This window comes from Catharus ustulatus, chromosome 29 (genome assembly GCF_009819885.2).
Source record: "Catharus ustulatus isolate bCatUst1 chromosome 29, bCatUst1.pri.v2, whole genome shotgun sequence".
In the NCBI taxonomy this organism is placed as follows: Eukaryota; Metazoa; Chordata; class Aves; order Passeriformes; family Turdidae; genus Catharus; species Catharus ustulatus.
In genome coordinates, this window is record NC_046249.1 from 5,164,388 (window position 1) to 5,187,653 (window position 23,266).

The window sequence follows — 23,266 nt, forward strand, 5'->3', positions numbered from 1 at the left end:
GTCCCCATACAAGAAAGACATGGACCTGTGGGAATGAGCCCAGAGGAGGCCACGGAGATGCTGCAAGGGCTGGAGCCCCTCTGCTCTGGGGACAGGCTGGGAGAGCTGGGGGTGCTCACCTGGAGAAGAGAAGGCTCCAGGGAGAGCTGAGAGCCCCTTGCAGGGCTTGAAGGGGCTCCAGGAGAGCTGGAGAGGGACTGGGGACAAGGGCTGGAGGGACAGGACACAGGGAATGGCTTCCACTGCCAGAGGGCAGGGCTGGATGGGATATTGGGCAGGAATTGTTCCCTGGGAGGGTGGGCAGGCCCTGGCACAGGGTGCCCAGAGCAGCTGTGGCTGCCCCTGGATCCCTGGCAGTGTCCCAGGCCAGGCTGGACATTGGGGCTTGGAGCAGCCTGGGACAGTGGAAGGTGTCACTGCCATGGCAGGGGGTGGGACTAGATGGGCTTTAAGGTCCCTTCTAACACAAACTATTCTGGGATTCTGTGATAGCTTTGGAAAAACATTTTGGGCAATAAATTGAGCCACATGCTCAAGGGATTCAACTCACCTTCGCTGTCCAAGCCCATTTACTCCAGGGGTAACAGTCTCCTTCCAGGCAATAACTGGGGAAAGCAAACACCAGCACTGCCAGGGGCTCTCTTCACTATGGAAAGGCCACAAAAATGACCCCAGGTGCTTGGGAGATGGGACATTCTCCTCACCTCTGCTCTCCAATCCCATTGTTAGAAGATGGAACAATGGCAGCAACTTTAGTCAAAGCTGATGGGGCATCTCTAAGAGTACAAACCACAACAAGCCACTCACACCAGTCCCCAGCACAGAGGATGAGCCTCATCCATCAACATGCTGTTCTTTTACAGAAAAAACAACATGCAGTGGGAGACTTTGGAGGAACACAGAGATTTTGCCATTTCCCTCTGCCAGATAACTCTGGTTACCTAGGAACAGACACTTCTCCGATGCGGCCAGTTCTCCTCATCAAGCACAGGATGAGCATTTATTGTCTTGTGATCAGGAGAAAAACACAAACAAAACCCAGAGCTCCACAGGTGACATGAAACATCGCACACAGACACGCCACGTGACGCCCGACCACACCAGGAGCCAGGGCCAGGTTAATGGTGTTAAGAACTTTTAGAAATCTAATGTAAACATTTAAAAACATACAGGAGTCAAAAAAAAAAAAAATTAAGACACGGTTGTTGAGGCAGCGTGTTGAGTCAACTTTCTGGAATTACGGTTTCTGGCATCGAAGAGGAGGGAGGGGGATGAGATGGCAGCTCCCAGCTGGAGGTGCTTTGATCTCCACAGGGATCTCAGGCAGTGCAGGCTAACGGGGTGATTTTGGTGTCCAGCTCCAACCATTCTGGTGGGCAGGCTCCCAGGCACCCCCTCTCCTTGCATCAAGCATTTCCTGTGTGACTGAGGCTGGGTGCTTCAACACAGCCCCCAGATTCTCCAAGGGGAAAATCCCAAAGAGAGCAGGATGTGGAGCCCCCAGCAAGGCTTCTCCTCTTGGTTCCTTCGAAACCTCCAATGTGACACACTGAAATGGGGCAGCTATCAAACGGTTTGAATTTTGGCAAGAGGCTGAGGATGGCGAGGGGCAGGACCAAGGGACACGGGTGCACCATGTCCTGGCTCCCAAGTGTGGCCAATGCCACCTTCAGCCCCGTTGGCCCTCACCCCATGGTGCATCCATCGTATTTCCAGGGAGTCAACGCCAGGCAGTTCTTTCATCACTCCGATGGCAAGCGACAAAGAACACTTAAAATTACACTTGACACTAGACAAAGGCACCTAAAAGCTTCACAACGCCATCAGGCCGTGTTTTGTTAAGAAGGCTCCAAGAGCTCGTCCTCCCAAGCACATTGCACACTCTCCAGGAAATCCCCTGGTGCTGGGAGCACATTCCATGTCCCAGAGCCAGTGCAGGGTTGCTCCTGCAGCAGGGGGTCAGTGTGGCTGTAAACGAAATTTGGGGAGGCTCTGCCCTCCCATCCAAGGTTGCTTTTGCTTTGGCCCTGATAACACAGGGGTCATGCAGACTCCAGACTGTGCTTCCCTCATTATTTACAGTGTGACACAGGACGAGTTAACAGGGAAACAGGGAATTCTGCAGGGGCAAGGAGGAAGTGGGAGCTCTCCTCTGTGAATCTTGATTTCATTAGATAAGGCACATGTAGAGAAAAATTTTCAAAAGACCACTTGCAAATCAATTCCACCTAGCTAGTACCATGTCCCTGTCCCTTTCCAGGAGCCAGTTTTGTTTTCCAGTTGCTCAGTGTGAATTTGGGAATTTGGAATAACCTCATTGACAGCCTGCCAAGACAGCAGGCTCTGGGTCTGATCCCCAGGGTGCCCAACCCCTCCTAGGTCTCCCAAATGGAGCACTCTAGATCATTGGCCAAAACTTTGAGAGCCAAAGACTTGGAACACTCATTCCCTATAAAAAAATTGGGAACTGACCTCCCAGTTTGGACAGGTTTGAAAAAATTCACAGCAGGCTGAGGGGGAAGAGGAAACTGCAGCCTTTGCTGCCTGGATCGCTGTAGGACTCAGGGAATTGGATGGCTCAGGCACAGAATGGAGATGAATGACAAGGTGGAAGATTATCTCAGGGAAAACAATCCCTCTCAACAGCTTCATCCTCCCTTCAGTTGATACTTGGAGAAAGGCAGGAATACCTCCCTCATGGAAGTCTTGGCAGCCACAGAGCCAACAGCAGCCATGAGGACTAAGGAAACTTCCCCTGGTGTCCCAGATCCCACTGTAATATTTGGAGTTCACGCTACACCTAGCAGAAGGCAGAATTAAACTATTCATTATAATAGAAGCATTTCCAAACCACACTGGGGCTCCAGCACTGAGACCAGTCATTATCTTGCATTCAGCTCCTGGCTGGGAACCCAGGACAAAGCTGTCCCAACAGGACAAGGTGTGTCCAGTGGGGCATTTCTTGGGCCAGCACAAAACCTGGCTGAAGTTACATGGTGGGGAGATCTCATGCTGAGTCCCTGTACCAGGGTAAACATTACCAAGGCCCAGTGTCAGCTCTGCACTGGTTTTCACTGGGCTTTGGTTCAGGCTTCAGTGAGCAATCATGAAATTAAGGAGATGAATCTGCCCCTTTGGAACACACGGATCCAACAAGAGGTTTTGGCAGCAGGGAAAGCAAGACCTGTAGCATCACAACAGTCTGAGCCAGGCAAATGAGGACTTGTGGGGACTTCACATCCGAGGACTCACCCAGGGCACGCTCTGTTACCTGCAGGGATCCTCCCACGGAGGGTGGAGCTTTCACAAATCACTTCAGTGTCACCAGTACCAAATAATTTAAGTGCTGCATTTCCCTTAGAGTGAAAAATTCAACATTATTCATCCAGGAGAGTAAACACCAGCTACTAATGCTCTGATTGCTTTTGCTACAGATGGGTGTGGGCATTCCATGGAAGCTGGGCAGGAGCAGGAGCAGCTGTGGGAGTGTTGCCATCGCAGGGAAGCCGAGCCTTTTCCAGGGATGGTCAGGAGAGGATTCCCTCAAGCAAGGGCAGTGAAGGGTTTGTTCTCAGTCTGCAACAAGGCAAATACTGGTGACTCAAGGCAAACAAAAAGCTTTCTGCCATGGCCGTGCAGTGCAGTGGAGGTGGGAAGGGCTCAGAGCACGGATATTCCGCAGGGATCAGGAGACAAGAACCACAAAGGTCCCCGAGATGAGTGGGGTGCTGGGGGGGGAATGCAAATGATCTTTTCCAAGAACAAGACTAAAAAGACCAAAAGGAGAGGAATCCAGGCAGTTTGCAGCTGCTGCTGCTTAAGGCCATTGGTTTCCAGAGGGGTAGTTGGGCACTGTGGGATACTCTGGCAGGCTGTTCCCAGAAAAATTGCTGTACTGGGCCTCCCTGCTGGGAGGGTTCCTCCATGCGCCGCTGTTCCACTCAGTCCTGAGCCTTCTGGAAGCTTCCACCACCCCCTCGGTAGATTTTATGTACCTAAGGGATAAAAGGGAGGACAAGAGGAGTCAGCACCAGGAGCCCAGAGCTGTGCCCCCTGCAGAGCCAACTAGGAACAAGGATCATGGATTTGTTCCTCTCATCTGTGAAGAGCTGCATTTCTGAGGAACAAAGCACAAAAAATGCAGTAACTGCAGTGAACAGAGGTGCAGATAGAGAATATCGACCCAATACCTGAACACATTTCAGCTGCATGCTCAGAATTCAGGTGGGGGATCCCACAGAAAGGCAGCCAGCCCCAGGCCAGGGGACTGAAACCTCTCCAACACAGAGTCCAACACCACAGAGCTTCTGTTCTCCCTGTTTGCAAAGCTTTCCAGAGACTCCTACTGCAAATCCTTGTTTCTGCAGAGACCCAATTCCCACCCTGCCACCTGGTCCCTACTGCAGATGCTTCACCCCTGACCATCCCAAAGAGCAGCAAATCATGGAATCACAGGATTGCTGAGGCTGGAAAAGACCTCCAAGACCACGAAGTCCAAACATCACCCAGCTCCACCACCATGTTCATCACTAACACATTATCTGAACACGTCCCAGGGATAATGATTCCACCACTACCCTGGACAGCCTGTTCCAAGGCTTTACAATCTTTTCTGTGAAAATAAATGTTTCCTAATATCCAATCTAAATCTCCCCACTTCATAAAGCCTCAGGTTGCTCCACATGAAGCTTGCTTTGCATGACATAAAGCAACATCACCACATGACACTGTGACAATTTCCAGCCTGAGCTTGTCTTGTGCTGTCTAGATTTGTCCTCCAGAAACTCTGAGAGGTATCAACTGACTGCACTGTGCAACATTTCAAAGCAGTGATGGCTTGTGGTGGCTGCTGAGCTGCCTCTTCATATTATTGTGATACACAGCAGGGATTCTCCAAGGCAGAGAGAGATCTGAAGAATCCCAGAATGGTTTTGTGGCTGGAAGGGAACCTTAAAACTCATCTCATTCTGTTCCCCTGCCATGGGCAGGGCCACCTTCCACTAGAAGAACCTACCCTTATAAGGCAGATGAGCATTGCAACTGCTGACATGGTGAACATGATGGCAGGGAACAGCATGAACACAGCACAGCTGCCACGCTGGTGCTGAAGAAGGTGATGGCTGCCAACCATCCACTGGAAGAAACACAAAAAGAGACACAATATCCATTATAATCTGCTTTTCAAAGTGTCTTTGTTATCAGAAAAATTGTTTACTCACTTATAAGGCCCTGTCAGAGGTTGCCCAGAGCAGCTGTGGCTTGCCCCTGGGATCCCGTGGAAGTGTCCCAGGCCAGGCTGGATGGGGCTTGGAGCAGCCTGGACAGCAGAAGGTGTCCCTGCCCATGGCAGGGGATGGAATGGGATGGGCTTTAAGGTCACTTTCAACTCAAACCATTCCTAGGATTCTGTGATTCAACTCAGAAATTACAAGGCAGCTTTTAAGCTCTTGAAAATGAAATGAACAATGAAGATAATTGACAGAATTCAATGCAGGTATTTCCCCAAGATCTCAACTCTCACTTGCCAGCATCCCTCACTAATCCAGTCTGACAGCTTTAAGCGACAGCCAGCTGCATGGAGTTTGGGAAGAGAAGACATATTCCCAAGGTTGTGCATCTAGAGACCAGAACTGGGATCAGGGAACACCATGGTCCTGTGACTTACACTCCATCTCCATTCCTTTGCTGGCAAAAACCAGGTGAGGCATCAGCAATTCTGAAACCACAGTGTTAAATGGAGTGCTAAGACTTTCCATTACTTCTAGTTTCAGCAGGAATTGCTCTCAAGTCTCTACAGACAGGAAGTTAAAATGCCAAATAATTATAACACAACCAGGGACAGACACTAACAAGCTCCCATTTTATTTTAGAACTCTCACAGTACTTCTCATAGGCCAGCAATGAGTCACCACACTCAGCTCACCGTGTGCTGCCAGCACTGAGGGCAGTGCTGAGCCTGACACAGGCTGCTTAAATGGCAGAGGAAATGGACACTGAGGAAAGAGGCTACAAAGAGCAACCAGGTGAAGATCACAGAATGGCTTTGAGTTGGAAGGGACCTTAAAGCTCAGCCAGACCACATGGGCAGGGACACCTCCCACTACAGCAGGTTGCCTTTGAGTCTCCATCCAACCTGGCCTTGATTTCTGCCCAACACAGCAATGAAAGCCAAATGGTGCACCCCAAGAGCAGATAGAGCTCTGCCACTGGGGAAATGTCTTTGAGTTACAATACAGAGTGTGATAAAAGGTATCTGTTCTATCACCATCTGTTGAGGGTGGGGGCAGTGATCCTGATCTCCATCGGGAGATATTCTGCTAATGGGGCCATCCAATTGAAACCAGGCAGGGCATTGTTCTTTATCTTTGCACAACCCATCCTTCCTCCAGCCCGTCATTTTCTGCTCATGGCCATTGAGTCCCACTGTGTGACTGATAAAATTACTGCATCCATTGGAGTTGCTCCAGCCAGGGGGAAGAGCCCAACATATTCTTACCAAGATAAAAACAGAGGTTTTGGGACACTAAGGGAGCCCCTTTCTCCACTGGACTCCAGAGGAAAACCGGATTTCTCCACATCACCACTGACCTCCAGAGGGAAACTGCACCTTGTACAGGAGCACTGCTCCAACTGAGCCACATCTGTCACTACAAAAGGACTGAGCCACCATTTAATCAAACTGCTACCAGTACCCTGCCTAGGGGTGTCAGGTTTTACTCTGACTTTGTCAGGGCTTGAAGTCTGTTTCTTTGTAGTATTGTATTTCTATTTTAATTTCCCTAGTAAAGAACTGTTACTTCCTATTCCCATATCTTTGCTGAGAGCTCCTTGATTTCAAAATTACAATAATTTGGAGGGAGGGGGTTTACATTCTCCATTTTCAAAGAGAAGTTCTTGACTTTCTTAGCAGACACCTGTCCTCCAAACTAAGACAGGAAATCAGAAAGCTTCTTCCTCTCCACCTTGTACTCCCATCAGCCTCTCCAAGTGCATGGAAGCAGCCACAGCTCTGATCTCCCTGGGCCTGCTGGAACATTCCCACTTACCACGCTCCCCATCCAGAGAAGCCGATCACCTGCAGCACCGTGAGGAGGAGCTGCGCCCCGAAGATGAAGAAAAAGGCCATGAAATTAAAGGAACTGTCTGACCTGTGGAGGAAGAGAGGAGGTCAGGGGGCACTGGCACCTTGTGCTGCTCCACACCCATGTCTGACCCCACCACCACATTCAAACCCTCCCCAGTGGGGACTCAGAGAGTTCCCTCCATGGCTGTGTGCTGGGAGGCTTCTCCCCTTCCCTGGCAGTGAAAGCACACAGCTCCATGACTCAGCAGCACAGATTGGCTCCCAATAACCTGGCTCTTGCAATTGCTCTCCCCCAAGGAATTGCATGTATGATGACACACAGAGGAGAGGCTGAGGGACACGAGTCTCCTACACAGAGAGTCTGAATCATTCCCTGACAAAAGTCAGCCCAGCCTGACACCTGCCCAGCTCCTGGCAAGGAGGCACACAGGGGCCTGATGCTGGCAGGCAGAGCTTGTCCATGCACCAAAAATGATCACTGAGCACGAGAATTCCAGCTGGGAATGTCTCAGTGCCTGCTTGTCATCATGTTCCCACGCCCATGGTAAATCATCCAGCACTGGGGACATCATACAGGGGAAAACAGCCAGGAGAGAGGTGGGTCGGTACCCTGAAAGCAGAGGCACACTTCCCATCTCTGCAGGCTCCCCATGCTCAGGATGTACAGGAGGTCCTTGAGTTTATGCAGGTACAGTAATTAGCATGAAAATTCCTCTAAGCAAGATTCTGACCAGGGACATTCACAGCCTCTGTCATGGGTGCACTGGGGGACTGGCACTGCCCTGCCCAAGTCTGGGCTCTGCCACAACACCTCTTCATCCCATCAAACCAGCCACATCTGAAGTTCCTCAAACTATCATTATTAATGATACAAATGATTCCCATACTCTAAGGAACTCAAAGGGCCAATGATTTATCTACAGATCTACAAAAAAATGCTTCAGGTGCTTGTGAGGCAGTTTGGTGCAAAGGGAATTTAGAAAAGAGCTTCAATCACTGCCAGCTCCTGCTTAAACCCTGAAAGTATTTAAATGCTTATTATTTTAATTATTTTTATTATGCTAATGGTTGTTAGTTTTATAATTCTAGCTTCTGATGCCTTGGGAGGAGAGGAGGGAGGTGAGGCACATGGAGAAGCCTCCAGTCAGACCCACGCTCCTCGGAGCTGCCCGTGTTGGTCTGGGTGTCTGTCACAGATGGTGGCTCTGGAAGATTTGTCATCCTTGAATATCCTCACAATCCCACCCTTCAAATACCACCTCAGAGTACAGCATTGAAAGAAATACGTTAGGCAGGGCCTGCTGACTGTAGTGCCTGTCAGAATCCAATTAACAAGGATTAGGCTTGAAGCTGAGCCTTCAAACAGACTCTTCCAACTCCGACCTGAAGGGGCTTAGAGGAGTCTTCATTTGAAAGGATCTGCAGGAATTAGTGGGGATACAGAGAAAAGGTGATTTCTCATCCAGCTTTCTGGTGCAGATTTGCTACAGCTTTGCCCTAGCACCAAAGCTCTGCAGCTAATTTAATTTGGGATGCAGTGGGATGACGAAGGTTTTACAGAAGCATCCTCCCAGGACAGGGTGCCAGCACTGAAGGTGGCCTCCTCAGGCAACCCTCCTCAGGGCAGCCTTCCTCCAGGGCAGCCCTCCTCCGAGGGCTGATCTTGCCTCTGGAAATCACCACTTGTGATCCCAGCAGTGCTGCCCCTCTGCAATGATTTCAATGCCTCTTCCAACTGGCTGTCCAGGAGATGACCCCTGGGCTCCCCAGTCTGTCCCTGGGCTTGAGTCTTTTTTTAACTGCAAGTCTCTGCACAGAGTAACCTCAGGGACCTCTCAGCATTCACTTGCATAAACACATCCAAACAACGTTCAAGGAATAATGAGAAACGGCCCTTGTGGAGCCTGGGGGAGGTCAGCAAGGGAGGAGTAATTTTTCCCAGAACTTTAGAATGGAAATTCTTCTTTGAACAGAGCTCCAGCACTTGAAGGCCCTGGGGCTTCTGGGCTCAGGATGGGAACAAACTCCAGCCCCAGAGGGCAAGAGTTCAGAGCTGGGATTTTCATGTCATTTGGAACTTTGAGACAAATCCAACTCTCTTCTTTCCTGCAGAAATGACCCTCCCCTGTACTCCACGATGCCACTGGTGATTTAACAGCACCTGCCCAGTGCTGTGGGCACACAAAGCATCAGTTCAGAAGCACATTTAAATAAATAATTTATCATGTGCTAGACAGGACCCACCTGCCACCTCTCACCTCCCATTTCCACCAGCTGCTTTTGCTGTTATCCAAACCAGCTCATGACAGGTAAATAATCAAAATCTAGAGTTTCCTACCAGGAAGAACTTCACCTTCAGAGGGCAAACCTCTGCATGGTGTGTGGGGTGTGGTGGTGGCACTGGGCAGGCCCCTCCTTTCCCTGTGTCAGGCTGGGAGCTGCTCAGGACCCTCCTAGCTCTGCCAGGCTTTACACATTAATGTTGAGTGATGCCTCATGGTCCACAGCAAATGCAAATGATTATTAATTAAAGCAAAAATGTAGGATGGCTTTAAATATTTGTGGAGTTTCAGAAGGACTGACTCCAGGGAACTGCTTTTATCTAAAAAGCTAAGCAGAGAAGCTCTCAAGTAGCTGGAGACAGAAATCAGAAGAGTTCTGAAAAACTAATAATAGTCTTCCATCAAAATAAGCCTCAATGAAGCCTTACCAAATTAGTACCTATTTTAATGCTGCACTGAGATGAGGGTGCTTCTAAGTTTGAGATATTCAAGTACAATGTGAATTTAACCCTTTCAGAAGTGGCAAACTGCTCACCTCCAATCTTATGTGACCCTCAGTCCTGCATCTAGTATTTACAAGTAGCCACATTCATCTTCATTTTGAAAGTAAACAAGACATTCAGACATCAGGTGCTGACCTTCATCCCACCAATAACAACAGGGGAAACTTCCAGAGGGAACTGGAGCAGAGGCACCTCTGGGCTTGTACTCACCGGAAGGCTTTGTAGGCAGGTCGGAACCAGCAGACGTAGCCACAGGGGCTGAAGAGGATCAGCCAGAGGATGGCCAGGCCAAAGTTGGTCCCAGAGCCTCCCCCCATCCACCAGGCCAGGCAGGCGATGAGGTTCACGGCCAGCGTGATGCAGTAAACTGGGAAAGGGCAGAGGAGGGAATGTGGGATGGGGAAATTTCAGCACTTGGTGAGAAAAGGAAACAAAAGATAATGGCTGGAGCTGTGTCAGGGGGGTGGGATGGAGCTCAGGGAAAGGTTCTTCCCCCCGAGGGTGCTGGGCACTGCCCAGGCTCCCCAGGGAATGGTCCCAGCCCCAAGGCTGCCAGAGCTCCAGGAGCGTTTGGACACCGCTCTCAGGGATGCTCAGGGTGGGATTGTTGGGGTCTCCTGGTTAATGCCAGAGCTGGACTGATGGTCCTTGTGGGTCCCTGCTAGTTCAGGATATCCCAGGACTCTATGAAACCCCCAGGGTAACAATGGGAAGGGTCCCTGGGGCAGCAGTGCAGCTGCTCTGAGTGAGTCACAGGCTCCTGTGTGACCTGGAGCTGGGAGCACAGAACATCCAGCTCCAAAGGGATCCTGCAGCACAGGGATGAGGGAACTCATTTATGAGCTCTCAAAGCATGAAGAGCTTAGGTAGCAACTGATGTGACCAATACAGGCCATTGTTACCATGAATTATGAGCAAGGTCTAATTTCCATTTATAGCAAAACCCCTTTATGAGAGGAGAGGGGGATGACCCTAGCCCTGCTCCCACCTCTGAATGACTCTGTGCTTGCTGGGGCTGCCTCAGGAGCTGTCTCTGAGCCAGCTCAATGCCTTGCAGGCTCTCTCTCTGCTTCCCTGGGCCTCTGAGGAAGCCTGGATATCAGCCTGGGGGCTTGGCAATGCAGCCTTGAGCAAAGGGATAAACAAACTCCAATCAGGCTGAGAACATGGGACCACAGGGGTGGCTTAGAGGCCTTTTCACATCCCTGTTCCTGTCACTTGGATAAAAAGGAACAGACAAAGGCCCCCAGAGAACAGCAGTGCTTAGTAGTACTAAGTAGGAGTATATGAAGGGATGCTGCTCCCCCATTTTCCTGGAGCCCACATCCCTGGAAAGGGGGTTCAGCCCCAAGCAGCTGTCCCTGCATCCCCCAGGCTCTGCCAGGCTCAAAAAGGCCAATGTACAAGCTCCTATTTTGGAAAACTGGTGGTGACTCTTAAAACCCTTTGTGGTAACCTGTATCAACAGGCACAGAGAAAGGAGAAGGTGAAAGGTCCAACCACCAAAGACCCTCCAGCACAGCCTGGGGATGAGCTTGTGGTAACACTCTGGACCTTGGCTCAGCTATTCAGGCAAAATTAAATCCCCAAATTTCTCTTTGCCGGTGCCAAGGGAACGTGTCCTGCCCATTCCCCACTTCACTCCCTGCCATGGCTCTGCAGCTCATCTGCACATCACTGCCTTGGTCCTTCTGACTCTTCCCTCTCCTCCTGGCACTGACCCACCTGCCTTCACACAGCCTGGGGGTCCTAAACAACTGCAAGGTTTTATGGTCACATAATAATACTGACCACACAGTCAGGGGAGTCAAACCTATATCCAGCTGCTACTTCTGACTTACACATGGCCTGAGAGTAAAATAAAACATTGTTTTACCACAAGAAAATGTCTTCTGAGTAGCCAACAAAGCTTGTACACAATGGTTTGGATGTGTCTTAATGTCAGGGGGAAGAATATTAGTTATTTAAATTAATTAATACTAGGTATTTAAACAAACAGCTGTAGATACCCTATCCCTGGAGTGTCCAAGGCCAGGCTGGACAGGGCTTGGAGCAGCCTGGGACAGTGGAAGGAGTCCCTGCCCATGGCAGGGGGTGGCACTGGATGGGCTTTGAGGTCCTTCCAACCCAAAGTATTCTGAGATTCCATGAATCTATGATATCTCATTTACACACCAATTAGCTGCACTTCTCCAAATACTCATTTTCAGAAGCTATTTATTCTCCAAAAGTTACTTATTTTAAAATACCAAACAAAACAACACCAAGCCAAGGGCATCTCCAAAGTGTCAAGGAACTTTTGGCTCTCCCTGTGCCTCAGGTCAGTGTTTGTTCTCCAGCAGTGGGAGCTCTGGTACAGCCTTCCCCAAACCTCCCTCCACCTTAATCCAGCACTCACATCCAATTAAAGTAATGAGCAATCACCCTTCCAGCAACGACTCGTGTGTTTCTACTTTTCAAAACTGGCCTTTCCTTGTTTACCTTCTTCCCTTTACACATTTCTCTCCAACCCACGCCAAAAAATCAGGGAGACCCCCAAAGGAAGTGTGCTGCAGATGGAAATGTGAAACTGCTGAGTGCAGGAGATGGAAATGTGAAACTCCTGAGTGCAGGAGAGGGAAATGTGAAACTCCTGGTGCAGATGGCAGTTCTCCTGGCCATGCCCAAATCCCTGGCTCTCCTCCAGCCTGCCATTAACTCGACTGAGGGACTCTTTGTTTTGGGAGAGGGGAGGACAAAGGCGGCTTTACAGCTCCGACATCGCACCAGTGAGTCTGGAGGGACAGGCAGCTTCTTCAGGCAAGAAAATTACAGAGCTCATTGCAGCAGCTCCACATAACCAAAGAACAATGGAGCCATGGATTATGCCATTATTTATGCACACAAATCTCTCTCCTACACACATCCCGTGCATCTGGAATAAAAGCCATGCCATCAAATGCAGAGCTGGCAGAAAACAAGCTTTCCTTCAGTGAGAAGGGTAAAGAGGATGACAAGCATTTGGGGAAAAAAAGATAAGCAAGGCAAAAAGATTCTTAATCTTCCAAAGCTTTCCCTGTGGTTTCCTAGGCCTGCCACACCGATTTCATTCCTTGGAGAAGAATGACAATTTTCATTTCTGGTTTCTGAATGGCTGAGGCAAAAAACAGGAGCCCAGGGCCAGGAGCTCTGTTCACACAGAGCATCACAGCAGCAGCTGTGACAGGATCAGCTCCCAGCTTTGGCAGGATGGGAAATGTTTGGGGAGCTCTGGATAGCTAAGGAAGAGCCATGCAGCTAGAATACACTGCTTGCATTGGGAAGGGGAATGAGAGGATAAAAGGGAATTTTAGCCTTCCTAGAGTGAGGTGGGGAGCCAAGTAGCAGCAAATGGGCCACAATTACTTTGTCTGAAATTTTCCTATTCCTGTTACTTTAGGGGAACTAGGAAATTCCTGAAGGTAACTATTTTTGGGAGTTAAATAGGCTTACAAAAAGGCTGGAGAGGGCCTGGGGACAAGATGGAGGGACAGGACACAGAGAATGGCTTCCCACTGCCAGGGGGCAGGCACAGATGGGATATTAGGAAGGAATTGTTGGCTGGGAGGGTGGGGAGGCCCTGGCACAGGAAGTGTCCCAGGCCAGGCTGGATGGGGCTTGGAGCTGCCTGGGACAGTGGGAGGTGTCCCTGACCACGGCAGGGCTGGAATGAGATGATCCTTCAGGTCCCTTCCCACCCAAACCAGTCTGGGATTCTATGAACATCTGACATTATTAAAGGTACCAAGGTGGTCTGTTGTTTACTAACAGACTTTTCCAGCACTGACACCCTGATTTCTTCAAGATCCTTCAAGGATTCAAGGCACAGCAGCTTGAAATTCAGGCATAAAGTTATATTAGAGTATTCTAAGGGGGTTCACTGCTCCTCATCAAAACTTTAAAGCACATTAGTCATTGAGATCTATGGGATTTGGCTACACAAATACCTTTTTCCAGCACAGGTGTTTTTATTCAACTTACAGATCCACACATGATAGATTCTCTTCACCAGGAACTGGTAATCGATGGGAATTTCATCAGCAAAGTTCTGGTAGAAACATGGTTTCAGAGGGATGAACTTGGGAAGCGGTGGGAAGTTATTCACCTTTTCTGGAACACAGAACACAGATCTCAGCTGGGAGCAGAAATGTGTCATATCCTCCACACCTTCCCAACACTGCTGCATGTTCATCCTCTCCCTGGACCACAAATATTTTGGTTTTCTTCCTTAGCAGTGGGTAGGACATTTATTCTACTACACACAGGGCTGAGAGAGGAAAATAGGAACAAGCTAATAAACATCACATGGATTTAACACCTTTACACATCAGTGTGAAGTTGTGAAAAGTGCTACAAGAAAAAAAACTTAAAATAAGCTGAGGATGAGCTTCCTCAGAAAGGGGATGTGTCAGCAACATCTGGGGGAAACAGCTGCACAGAAGTATTTAGTTACAACCCTTCAGAAATCCACAGCAAGAGGAAATAAAAGCTGAGGAGTGTCCAGACAAGCAGATTTATCTTCAGCCACCAGCTCTGGGTAGGCAGCAGCATGTCCTGGCCATGGGTCAGGCCTTAGGACCTGTAGTAGGCTGGGACAAAAAGGAAGGGAGCCTGAAGGCATCCCCAACCTGGAATTCTGTACCCAGGTATCATCCAGTACAGGGAAATATGTCAGATGTAGGGAAGGAATTCCTGGCTATGAGGGTGGGGAGCCCTGGCACAGGGTGCCCAGAGCTGCCCCTGGATCCCTGGAAGGTCCAAGGCCAGGCTGGATAGGGATTGGGGCAACCTGGATAGTGGAAGGGTTTGGAACTGGACAGGCTTTAAGGTCCCTTCCAACCTAAAATATTTTGTGATTCCATGACTCTGTGTCAGGAATGGTCTTGTTTTGAAAACATACAAGATTTTTAATGGAAAAAGGGTACATTGAAGTTTTTCCTGCAAGGTTAAGCCCCAGGAAAAAGAAAAAAAGAAAAAAAAACCAAAGTAATAAAGAAAAAGCTATGCATTCAGAGATAATAAATCAGCAAATGCTGCCAAAAGCTATATGATGAAGAAAACCCTACCTTGGGAAGAATTTCTGTTTCAAAATCAAGTAATTAAATGCCTGAATCCTGTGCTGCTGTCAGCTCCCAGATTTGTCTGTGTGTGCCTGGATGATGCTCCTACATGTTTGGGAATGTTTGCTCTTGCCTTCCAGAGCTGATTAAAGTTTGATTCCAGGGCATTGTGACTAATTGTCTCTAGCCTCCTTCAGCCCCAGTAAACAGAATTAAAAACAACCAGAGGAAGAGATGAAGAATGTCCTGGGAAAACCTCCAAATGGCGCAGGAGACGAGAGGAAATGTCTGAACAAGAGCTGTCAGCACAAGAGTTCCCCTTCCCTTCCCATTATCTCCGGCTGAGGAGACATTTTGCAGGAGCAGCTCCTCAGCTCTGTTTGAAGATTGGCAGGGAAGAGCCTAGAGCTGCAGCCAGGCTTTAGGAAGGAAAAAGGCTTTCCCTCATGCATATTTTCACACAGAAAATATGGTGAGAACGCCCACTGGGAATACATCAGAAGTAGCTATGGAATAATGTCTGAAGTTACCAGCCCAAATTGACTTCTCCTGATAAAAACAAACATCAAGTCTTCTTCCCCTCCTCACCCACCTCCCTTAAACCCATTTTATACCAATTCAGATGCCCCTCCAAGCTGGTTTGAGTTACTGGTTAACACCACTGCTGACTCCATCCCATGGAGAGCTGATGGCCCAAGGATGCTTTCAAAGTCCACAGGAATTTGGACTCCTCTGCATTAATTTTTTGTCTGCTGTAAACACCTAATGGGATTTCTCCTGCACAGTGTGTCCCTGCAGCCTAGAAAGGGATTTAACAACGCTGGATAAAGGGAAAGGGAGGGGACACAGCTTTTAAAGCTGAAAGGACAGGTCTCTAGGGAAGCCAGTAAGATCAAGATTAATCAAATGCAGTAAAAGCAGATTCTCTAACAATTTTTTTTTCCTGAGGGGTGAGGAGACTTTTGTTCTGTCCTTGTCTTCAACAGCTGAAGCTGCAGATTGTTCCTTTGATTCTGCTCTCTCCCATTTTCTGTCATGGACAGCAGAGCTGCTGCCAGCTCCCAGTGCAGAGTTCCCACGTGCTGGGGCCAAAACCAAGAAGCCACTGCAGTTTGTCATTTTTCAAGCTCATAAAATGGTCCAAACACCCCCACAATTGTTTGCTAGGTACACAAAGCTGGGGATTACACCTCTTCTTTGCTGCTGCCCAGCTGCTGCCCACCTCCTCCCACCCAGAGACCCTGCAGCTCCCAGCTATTCTGGGTTACTTCTGAGATTACACAAAATAAATTACATGAAAATATCCCCTTTCATGTCTGACTGCAGAGCTTGGAGTGCTACAGTTCTCCTGTCAAGGCTGGGATCAACACATCAGGTCAGCAAATGCAAAAAACCAAACTGCATCATCCATGAGCAACAGCTGGAGAGAAATTCCAGACTTCCTCTTATTTTTAAAAAGTTGGAATTTTGTTACTAATTTCACTGCAAATAAAATTCAGATGGATCAATAGTAATAGAACAGCTAGGATCACTGTGGAAAGCCTCTGGAAAGAAGGAATTATTCTCATGTATTTTTTTTCTGAATAAATTCCACCCTAATGAAACTTTTAAGCAAGTCACACTTGAACCTTTATCACTTGAGCAGAAACCTGAGGTGACAGATAGGACACAGCAGGAAAGTGAATGTGACCAAGGCAAGTGAAGTAGCTGAAAAGCTTTAGGGATCACCAAGATCTTGGGAAGGGACACAGGTCACATTCCTGACACTTTACAGCCACCACAGCATCATGAACAGCATTCTCTGAAATCTGCTTGCCCTGTCTGAGGTGCTCTTACCTGCCATTTCTAATACTTGTGTTCCCTGGTGAGGTTTCAGACAGAGCAACAGATCTGTTGGACAAAGAAAATCAGGTCAGCACATGTCAGTAACCAGCACCCAGAGAACCTCCTGGAAATGGGAATGTTCCCAGTGTGTGACAACAAAGCCTGGGGTTCCCATTACAAACTACTCATGTCAATCACCCAAAGGATGAGAGCTGGAGCCTCCCAGAAAGGATCCTGGTTTCTCCTTGTGCAGAGGAAGCTCTGGCAGCACCTCATTCAGACTCTTGGAAAGTTTGTATTATCCAGCAGCACACAAACGTGCCCCTGCACTCCCTGGCAAAGGCTGAGGATGCTTGGGGAGCCCTTGCCAGAACACCCCCAACTCCCAGGGGCAGCCACACAGGTCAGAGTGGGAAGAGAAATGTGTAGAACTCACCAAACTTAATGCCTCATTTAGGTGTTGAGATGATTTGCTGGTTCCTGGCTCTCTGTGGTGCTTCCCAACTCCTGAAACAGATAATCCCTGTTAGCTGGGCACTAAACTCCTGATTAATAAAAAAATAATCAGCTGGAACCAAACCAAACACCCCTTGTTATTTTAGAAATTCTGCACAAATGCAGATTCATTCTTCCTGTTACCATCACTGAGCGTGGCTGTAACTCTGGCAGAAGCAAATCCTGGGAAGTTTACCCAGCATCAGCTGTGCTGCTGATTTTGGCAGAGCTGATCCCACAGATGAATACACAGAGAGGTCTTTGCTAAACTGTAATTCCACCCCTTCTTCCTTAAGGATAAAAACACCATGTGTCCTACCTGCAAATCCCAGAATGGAAACACAGAACACATGAACCAACCCTGCAAACCAGCACCGTGGAGTCTGACAGAAATTAAGGCAGTCTAGACTAAAACTGCCCCTAAAAACAGTCAGCAGCTGCAGCAGCAGGGTCAGAACAGGCACACTGTATCCAAATCCCTCAGGATTTACAGCAGCTGGCTCCCCTTTGCTGCACCTCCCTGCTGTCCTCCCCTGTGCCCCAGGTAAGGTCTGGAGGCTGCAGAGTTCTGCACTGGCATAGCTGTTTTGTTGGGTTGCTTTTGCTTTTTTTTTTTTTTTTTTTTTTCATTTGAGCTACTCTAACCCAGCCCATGGAGACAGCAGCACCCAGGACTGCACCAGCAGCCTGTTCTTCCTCTGCAGAGATGTACAAGCTTAAATACATCTGCACAGAGGAGAACATATTATTTTCCTGGACCAGTGTCTAGGAAGCCCAGAGTATGGACAGCAGGCTCTGTCCCCTGGGAGCTGCTCAGGGATCCATCCCTGCCACAGCTGAGGCCTCAGGGCTGTCCCTCAACACCAGCACTGCCCAGTGCCTGACAGTGCTCTGTAGCTGATGCTTTGAAAATGGGAGCCTTTGCTTTGCATTTTTCAAACGTGTGAACAGAAAACAAAGGATGAAGACAGTTAAGAAAACTTCATTAAAACTTCACCCCACCCTTCTGCAGCTGCTTTAAGATGACATCTGTGAATTTCAGGGGAAAACAAATGGCCCATAAACACCAGCAACACTAAAGCACTGAGGGGAATCATTTACTCAAGGAGTCTGCAAATAAGAGCCTTCTTCAGAAGAGGATTATTTAGCTGTTGCACTTCAGTGTTGGTGTCCAACAGCGCAGAGAGGTGTCTGTCCACTGGAAAGGGATCAGAAGGAAAGACTGAGGGGACATTCCTGGCTTGACAGAGACAAACAATGGGCTTCCTGCAATGGCCAAACAATGGTTTTCCTGTGCCCTTCTCTCAAGGAGACCTGTGCTGCTGCGAGAGGCTTGAACCAAATAAATAAATAAAACCCCCAGACAAAGCAGCATTCTGGTGATGCACCCCCTTCCACAGAAAGATGTGGTCTGGATCCACAAAGCAGCATCAAGAACACTTCTTCAGCAAGGATAAGCACACATGGCCATGTTTTACACTGAGTAATCACTTCCTGAGAAGTGCTGACCTTCCCAGCTCCTGCTAAAAGCACAGCAAGCTTCTTCCCAATATCCAATCTAACCCTGCCCTCCATCAGTTTGAAGCCATTCTCCCTTGTCCCATGACTACACCCTCTTAGAATCAGTCCCACTCCAATATGTACATCAGATCTCTATTCATCTGGATATTTCAGTTTAACTGGGAATAGATGAAACTCAACAACCCTACACCTAGTGCAGATTTTCTTCATTTTCTTTCTCCACTGCTTGTGGAGGGAGGAAAATCCCATACATGCTAAGGAAACTCTGGTGTGAACTTCCTTTTTCCACTGTGTTCATCCGTGGTCAATGAGTAACTCTGAAGTTCACAGTCCAATGCATATGACTCAGGAGTCCACTGGAGACACTCAGAGCTTTTCTTCACCAGGATCTTGCAGACAAAATGCCCTGTGTCAGTTCCAGGGACACCACTTCCCTCTCAAGCCAAGACACGAACACAAGCAATGCTGTTTTGCTAGGCAGACAACAACACGATTCCTTTGAATGTGACTGCAGTGTGAAACACTGCACCACCTCAGACTAGGGAAAATTTTATGAAGGAACACATGTAGGAATCTGCTTTGAGGTACATTTTGAGTATCACAGAATCCTGGAATATCCTGAGCTGGAAGAGACTCTCAGGGATCATCAGAGCAGCCCCTGGCCCTGCCCAGACCCCCCAACAATCCCACCCTGAGCATCCCTGAGAGCGGTGTCCAAACGCTCCTGGAGCTCTGGCAGCCTTGGGGCCGGGACCATTCCCTGGGGAGCCTGGGCAGTGCCCAGCACCCTCGGGGGAAGAACCTTTCCCTGAGCTCCATGCCAAGCCCTGACACAGCTCGAGCCCTTCCTGGGCTCCTGTCCCTGTCCCAGAGCAGAGCTCAGCCCCTGCCCCTCTGCCTCCCCTTGGGAGGAGCTGCAGCCCCCGAGGAGTCTCCCCTCAGTCTCCTCTGCTCCAGCTGAATGAGCCAAGTGCCCTCAGCTGCTCCCCAGACCTTCCCCAGCTCCGTGTCCCTCCTTTGGACACTCTGCAACAGCTTTGGGTCCTTCTGACCTTGTGGTGCCCAAGGTGCCCCCAGCACTGGAGGTGAGGCTGCCCCAGTGCAGAGCAGAGTGGGACAATCCCTCCCTGGTTCTGGTGCCCCCAGGACACGGTGGCCCTTTGGGCTGCCAGCAGTGACTCAGATCCAACTTGCCACTGACCAGACCCCCAGGTCCCTTCCCAAGGTGCTGCTCTCCAGCCTCTCATTCCCAGTCTGTCCCTGCACCCAGGGCTGTCCCCTCCCAGGGCAGGATCTGACACTTGCCCTTGTCACACGGCTGGGGATTGCCCAGCCCCAGAGTTTGTCAGGGACTATCTCTGCCTTCCAGGGGTCAGCAGCTCCTCCCAATTTAGTATCATCAGCAAACTTAGTGAGTATCTCTTCTGTTTCTGCTACTGCAAACCCTACTCTTAAGGCCCCTGCTTTATTCTGTCCTTATCAACTAGTTTTAGTTTGTTATTTCTCCTGACTGTTTTTTCCACTACCACAGAAAGGTGGCAGAGAACAAGTAAAGGCCAGGCCAAAAGAGGAGCAGTGACAGGGAGGTAGGAGAGCTGAATTCATTCCTGCTTTTAATAAACCCACCAAGTGGCCTGGAGCATGTCCCTGAGACCAGACTCACTGGACATGGGCTCTCTTGTGCCCTGCAGGTGTCCCAGTCTCAGAAGAACCCAATATCCCAAGTTTTCCATCAACAAATCCCCCAGTTTCTGAGTCCTTGCTTTAGGATATTTTTATACTGCACTTATAATTTCATACTGTTTTGATGACTCTGCTCCCAGAGAACAAGTGACACTACAAGAGGAAATGCCTCAAGTTGTGCCAGGGGAGGTTCAGGCTGGACATCAGAAGGAATTTCTCCATGGAAAGGGTGGTCAGGCATTGGCAGGGGCTGCCCAAGGAGGTTTGGAGTCTCCATCCCTGGAGGTGTCCAAGGAAGGCCTGGATGTGGCTCTGGGCTGGGGACAAGGTGGGCATTGCCCACAGGATGGACTCAATGACCTTGGAGGTCTTTTCCAGCTTTAAGGACTCTGACTCTGCAATGCAGTGAGACCAAGAGTTTCCACACAATCCTGTACTCCAGGGTTTCATTCAGAGCATTTTGTCAAGAGCAAAGAGGAGCAGGATCCCAGCACAGAGCAGAACTGTCCACACTCCCTCATCAACAGGGATTTAACGATGGGCAAGATGAGAAACCTGGGCACAACACACATTTCCTGACAGTGGTTCAAGATGAGCCTTTGGGGAGGACCACCAGACTACCAGGCTTTCAGAACCCATCTTGAGCCAGCAGACCTTTCAGAAGAGCCCAAAAAGAACGAGACCCCCACAGGATCTGGAGATCTGGATGTGAAGTCACCCAGCTCAGCAGGGAATCAGCGCAGCCTCTGGTGCTCCCAACACAAGCAATCACCTTTCTCATGATCTCTCCAGTTGAATTTAAAGGCAAAGTGGTGGCTCTGCACTGTTGCAAGACAAAAAGCTGGGTTTGAGCCTCTTCCAGAAGCCCAGCTCTTACCAGGAACTTCCCAGAGAGCCCAAGGCAACTCAGCCACTCCAAAACAATCAGCTCAGCATTTTAAACCCAGAGCTGACAGAGCTTGGCTTTGGTGGTGTTCCTCTCCCTGATGCACCACCAGTCCTCACAGAGTGGGACACTGTCCCTGCAGTGACACAACTAGTCAAAAAATAACTCCAAAAGCCACCCAGCATAACCAGGGAAAAAGAGGAAACTGTGTGGCAGCAGTGCCCTGAGAAAAGGAGCAGGGAACAGTGAAGTTACAAGGGTTATCCCCTCCCACATCATTCCAAGATCAGCTCAGCATTACAGGAGCTTCGTGGGAACTCCTGGCTGTACAGGGCTTCTGCTGTCCCACGTGCCCCCATCCTGGAGCTGGGGAGACAGCAGAACTGGAAGCAATTCCCCTCAGGGCTCCTCAGCCTGTTTACACAGCCCTATATCTGCTGCCTCAGCAGGTGAGCAGGAGCCTTAATTTGCCTATGCAAAACTCACAGCAGACAAATATTGATTTTGGTATAACCACATCCAGAGGTGAAGCGTGGCCACTCAGGAACAGAAACTCAGATGGCTCAAGAAGACAGAAAGCACAGAAACACCGTGCTTTGGATACAAGCCTGTCCCACCCCTTGTCACCTGCTCAGACTGGCCTCACACAGAAGAATTGGACTGCAGACAGCAGCAAAAATTAATTAGCCCAGAACAACAACAAAATGCAGATAAATCAATCCACCAATTGCTTCATTTCTAACCCACTGCTCTCTTCATCACAGGTTCCACAAAAGAGTTTCTTGAGAGAGTTACAAAACGCAGAGACCAGAAATGAGAAGGGAAATTAGAAGGGGAAATAAAACTACAACATCCAGGTGCTGTCTGTCGAGGGCAACACACACATCTCCGGTACCCAAACCACATCAGATCAGAGATTCACCCTCAAAACCACTGGAGAACGCCTGGCAGGAACCTCCCCGGCGGGAGCAGGGCGGCCGGGCAGTGTCACCCTGTCCCTCCCGTGTCCCCCCGAGCGCTGCCAGCCGTGTCCCCTGGGCCAAGCCGGGAAGGAAGCCGCGGGGGCGATTCCCCAGAGCCCCTGGGGAGCGGCTGCTGGAGGCACCCCGGGGCTGGGGGCACACGGGACCCGGCACGGCACGGCCCGGCCCGGCTCCTCCCGCCCGCTGCCCCCGATAGCGGCTTCCCAGCGGGGCCGCCCCCGATCCCTCCCCCGCCCGGGCTGTCCCCGATTCCTCCCCCCACACACGGCCCGTCCCCCCAGACCTGTCCCCGATACCTCCCCAAGCCCAGCTCCCCCATCGCCCCCCGGAGCTGCCCCGTTACCCCTCCCCAGGCACCCCCGTTACCCCCCGGGCTGAGGGAGCGTCACCGCCCCCGAGCCTCTCGCTACACCCGCGAGTCCCCGCGACCCCTCCCGGCCCCCAGCTCCTCCCACTCCCGGCTCCCCCGTCCCTCCTCCGTGCCCCCTGCTCCCCCTCATCCCCCAGACTCCCAGCTCCCCCACCTCCTCGGCACCCTTCGACCGCCGGCAGCCCCCCGACCCTCCGCTCCCCCTCCCGCCCCCCAGCTCCCCCTACCCGCGCTCCCTCTCCCCGACCCCCATCTCCTCCATCCCTCCGCCCATTTCGCCCCCGGCCCGCCCGGTGCCCTCGGCCCGATCCCCCCGCGCCACCTCAGCGAGCGCCCGTGTCCCGCTCCCCCCGGGCCGCCGCGGGGCGCGCTGGGAAACAGAGTCCAGCCAATAGCCACCGCCGCTGCGCGTCCTTCGCTATGGACTACAACTCCCAGCGTGCCCCGCGGCGCACACTCGCTGCTATCATGTGAGGGGCAAGGCGGAGGGGAGGGGCGGTTGGCGCGGGACGGCAGCCGGGAGGGACAGAATTGTCTGAAGTACCGGGACCGACCCC

The 23,266-nt window shown here is 50.2% G+C and overlaps 1 protein-coding gene across 1 annotated transcript; it reads right to left on the reverse strand.

Annotated features, from left to right (window-relative positions):
- Positions 1–967: 967 nt before the first annotated feature.
- SCAMP4 (secretory carrier membrane protein 4) lies at positions 968–22,468 on the reverse strand. Its single transcript, XM_033082117.1, is given in 10 exon segments — positions 968–3,943; positions 3,945–3,995; positions 5,015–5,086; positions 5,089–5,134; positions 7,047–7,148; positions 10,080–10,236; positions 13,869–13,997; positions 16,784–16,837; positions 17,208–17,278; positions 22,279–22,468. Coding segments are annotated over 8 exon segments (690 nt in total). The 5' UTR covers positions 16,791–16,837; positions 17,208–17,278; positions 22,279–22,468; the 3' UTR covers positions 968–3,817.
- Between the last annotated feature and the right edge of the window lie 798 nt (positions 22,469–23,266).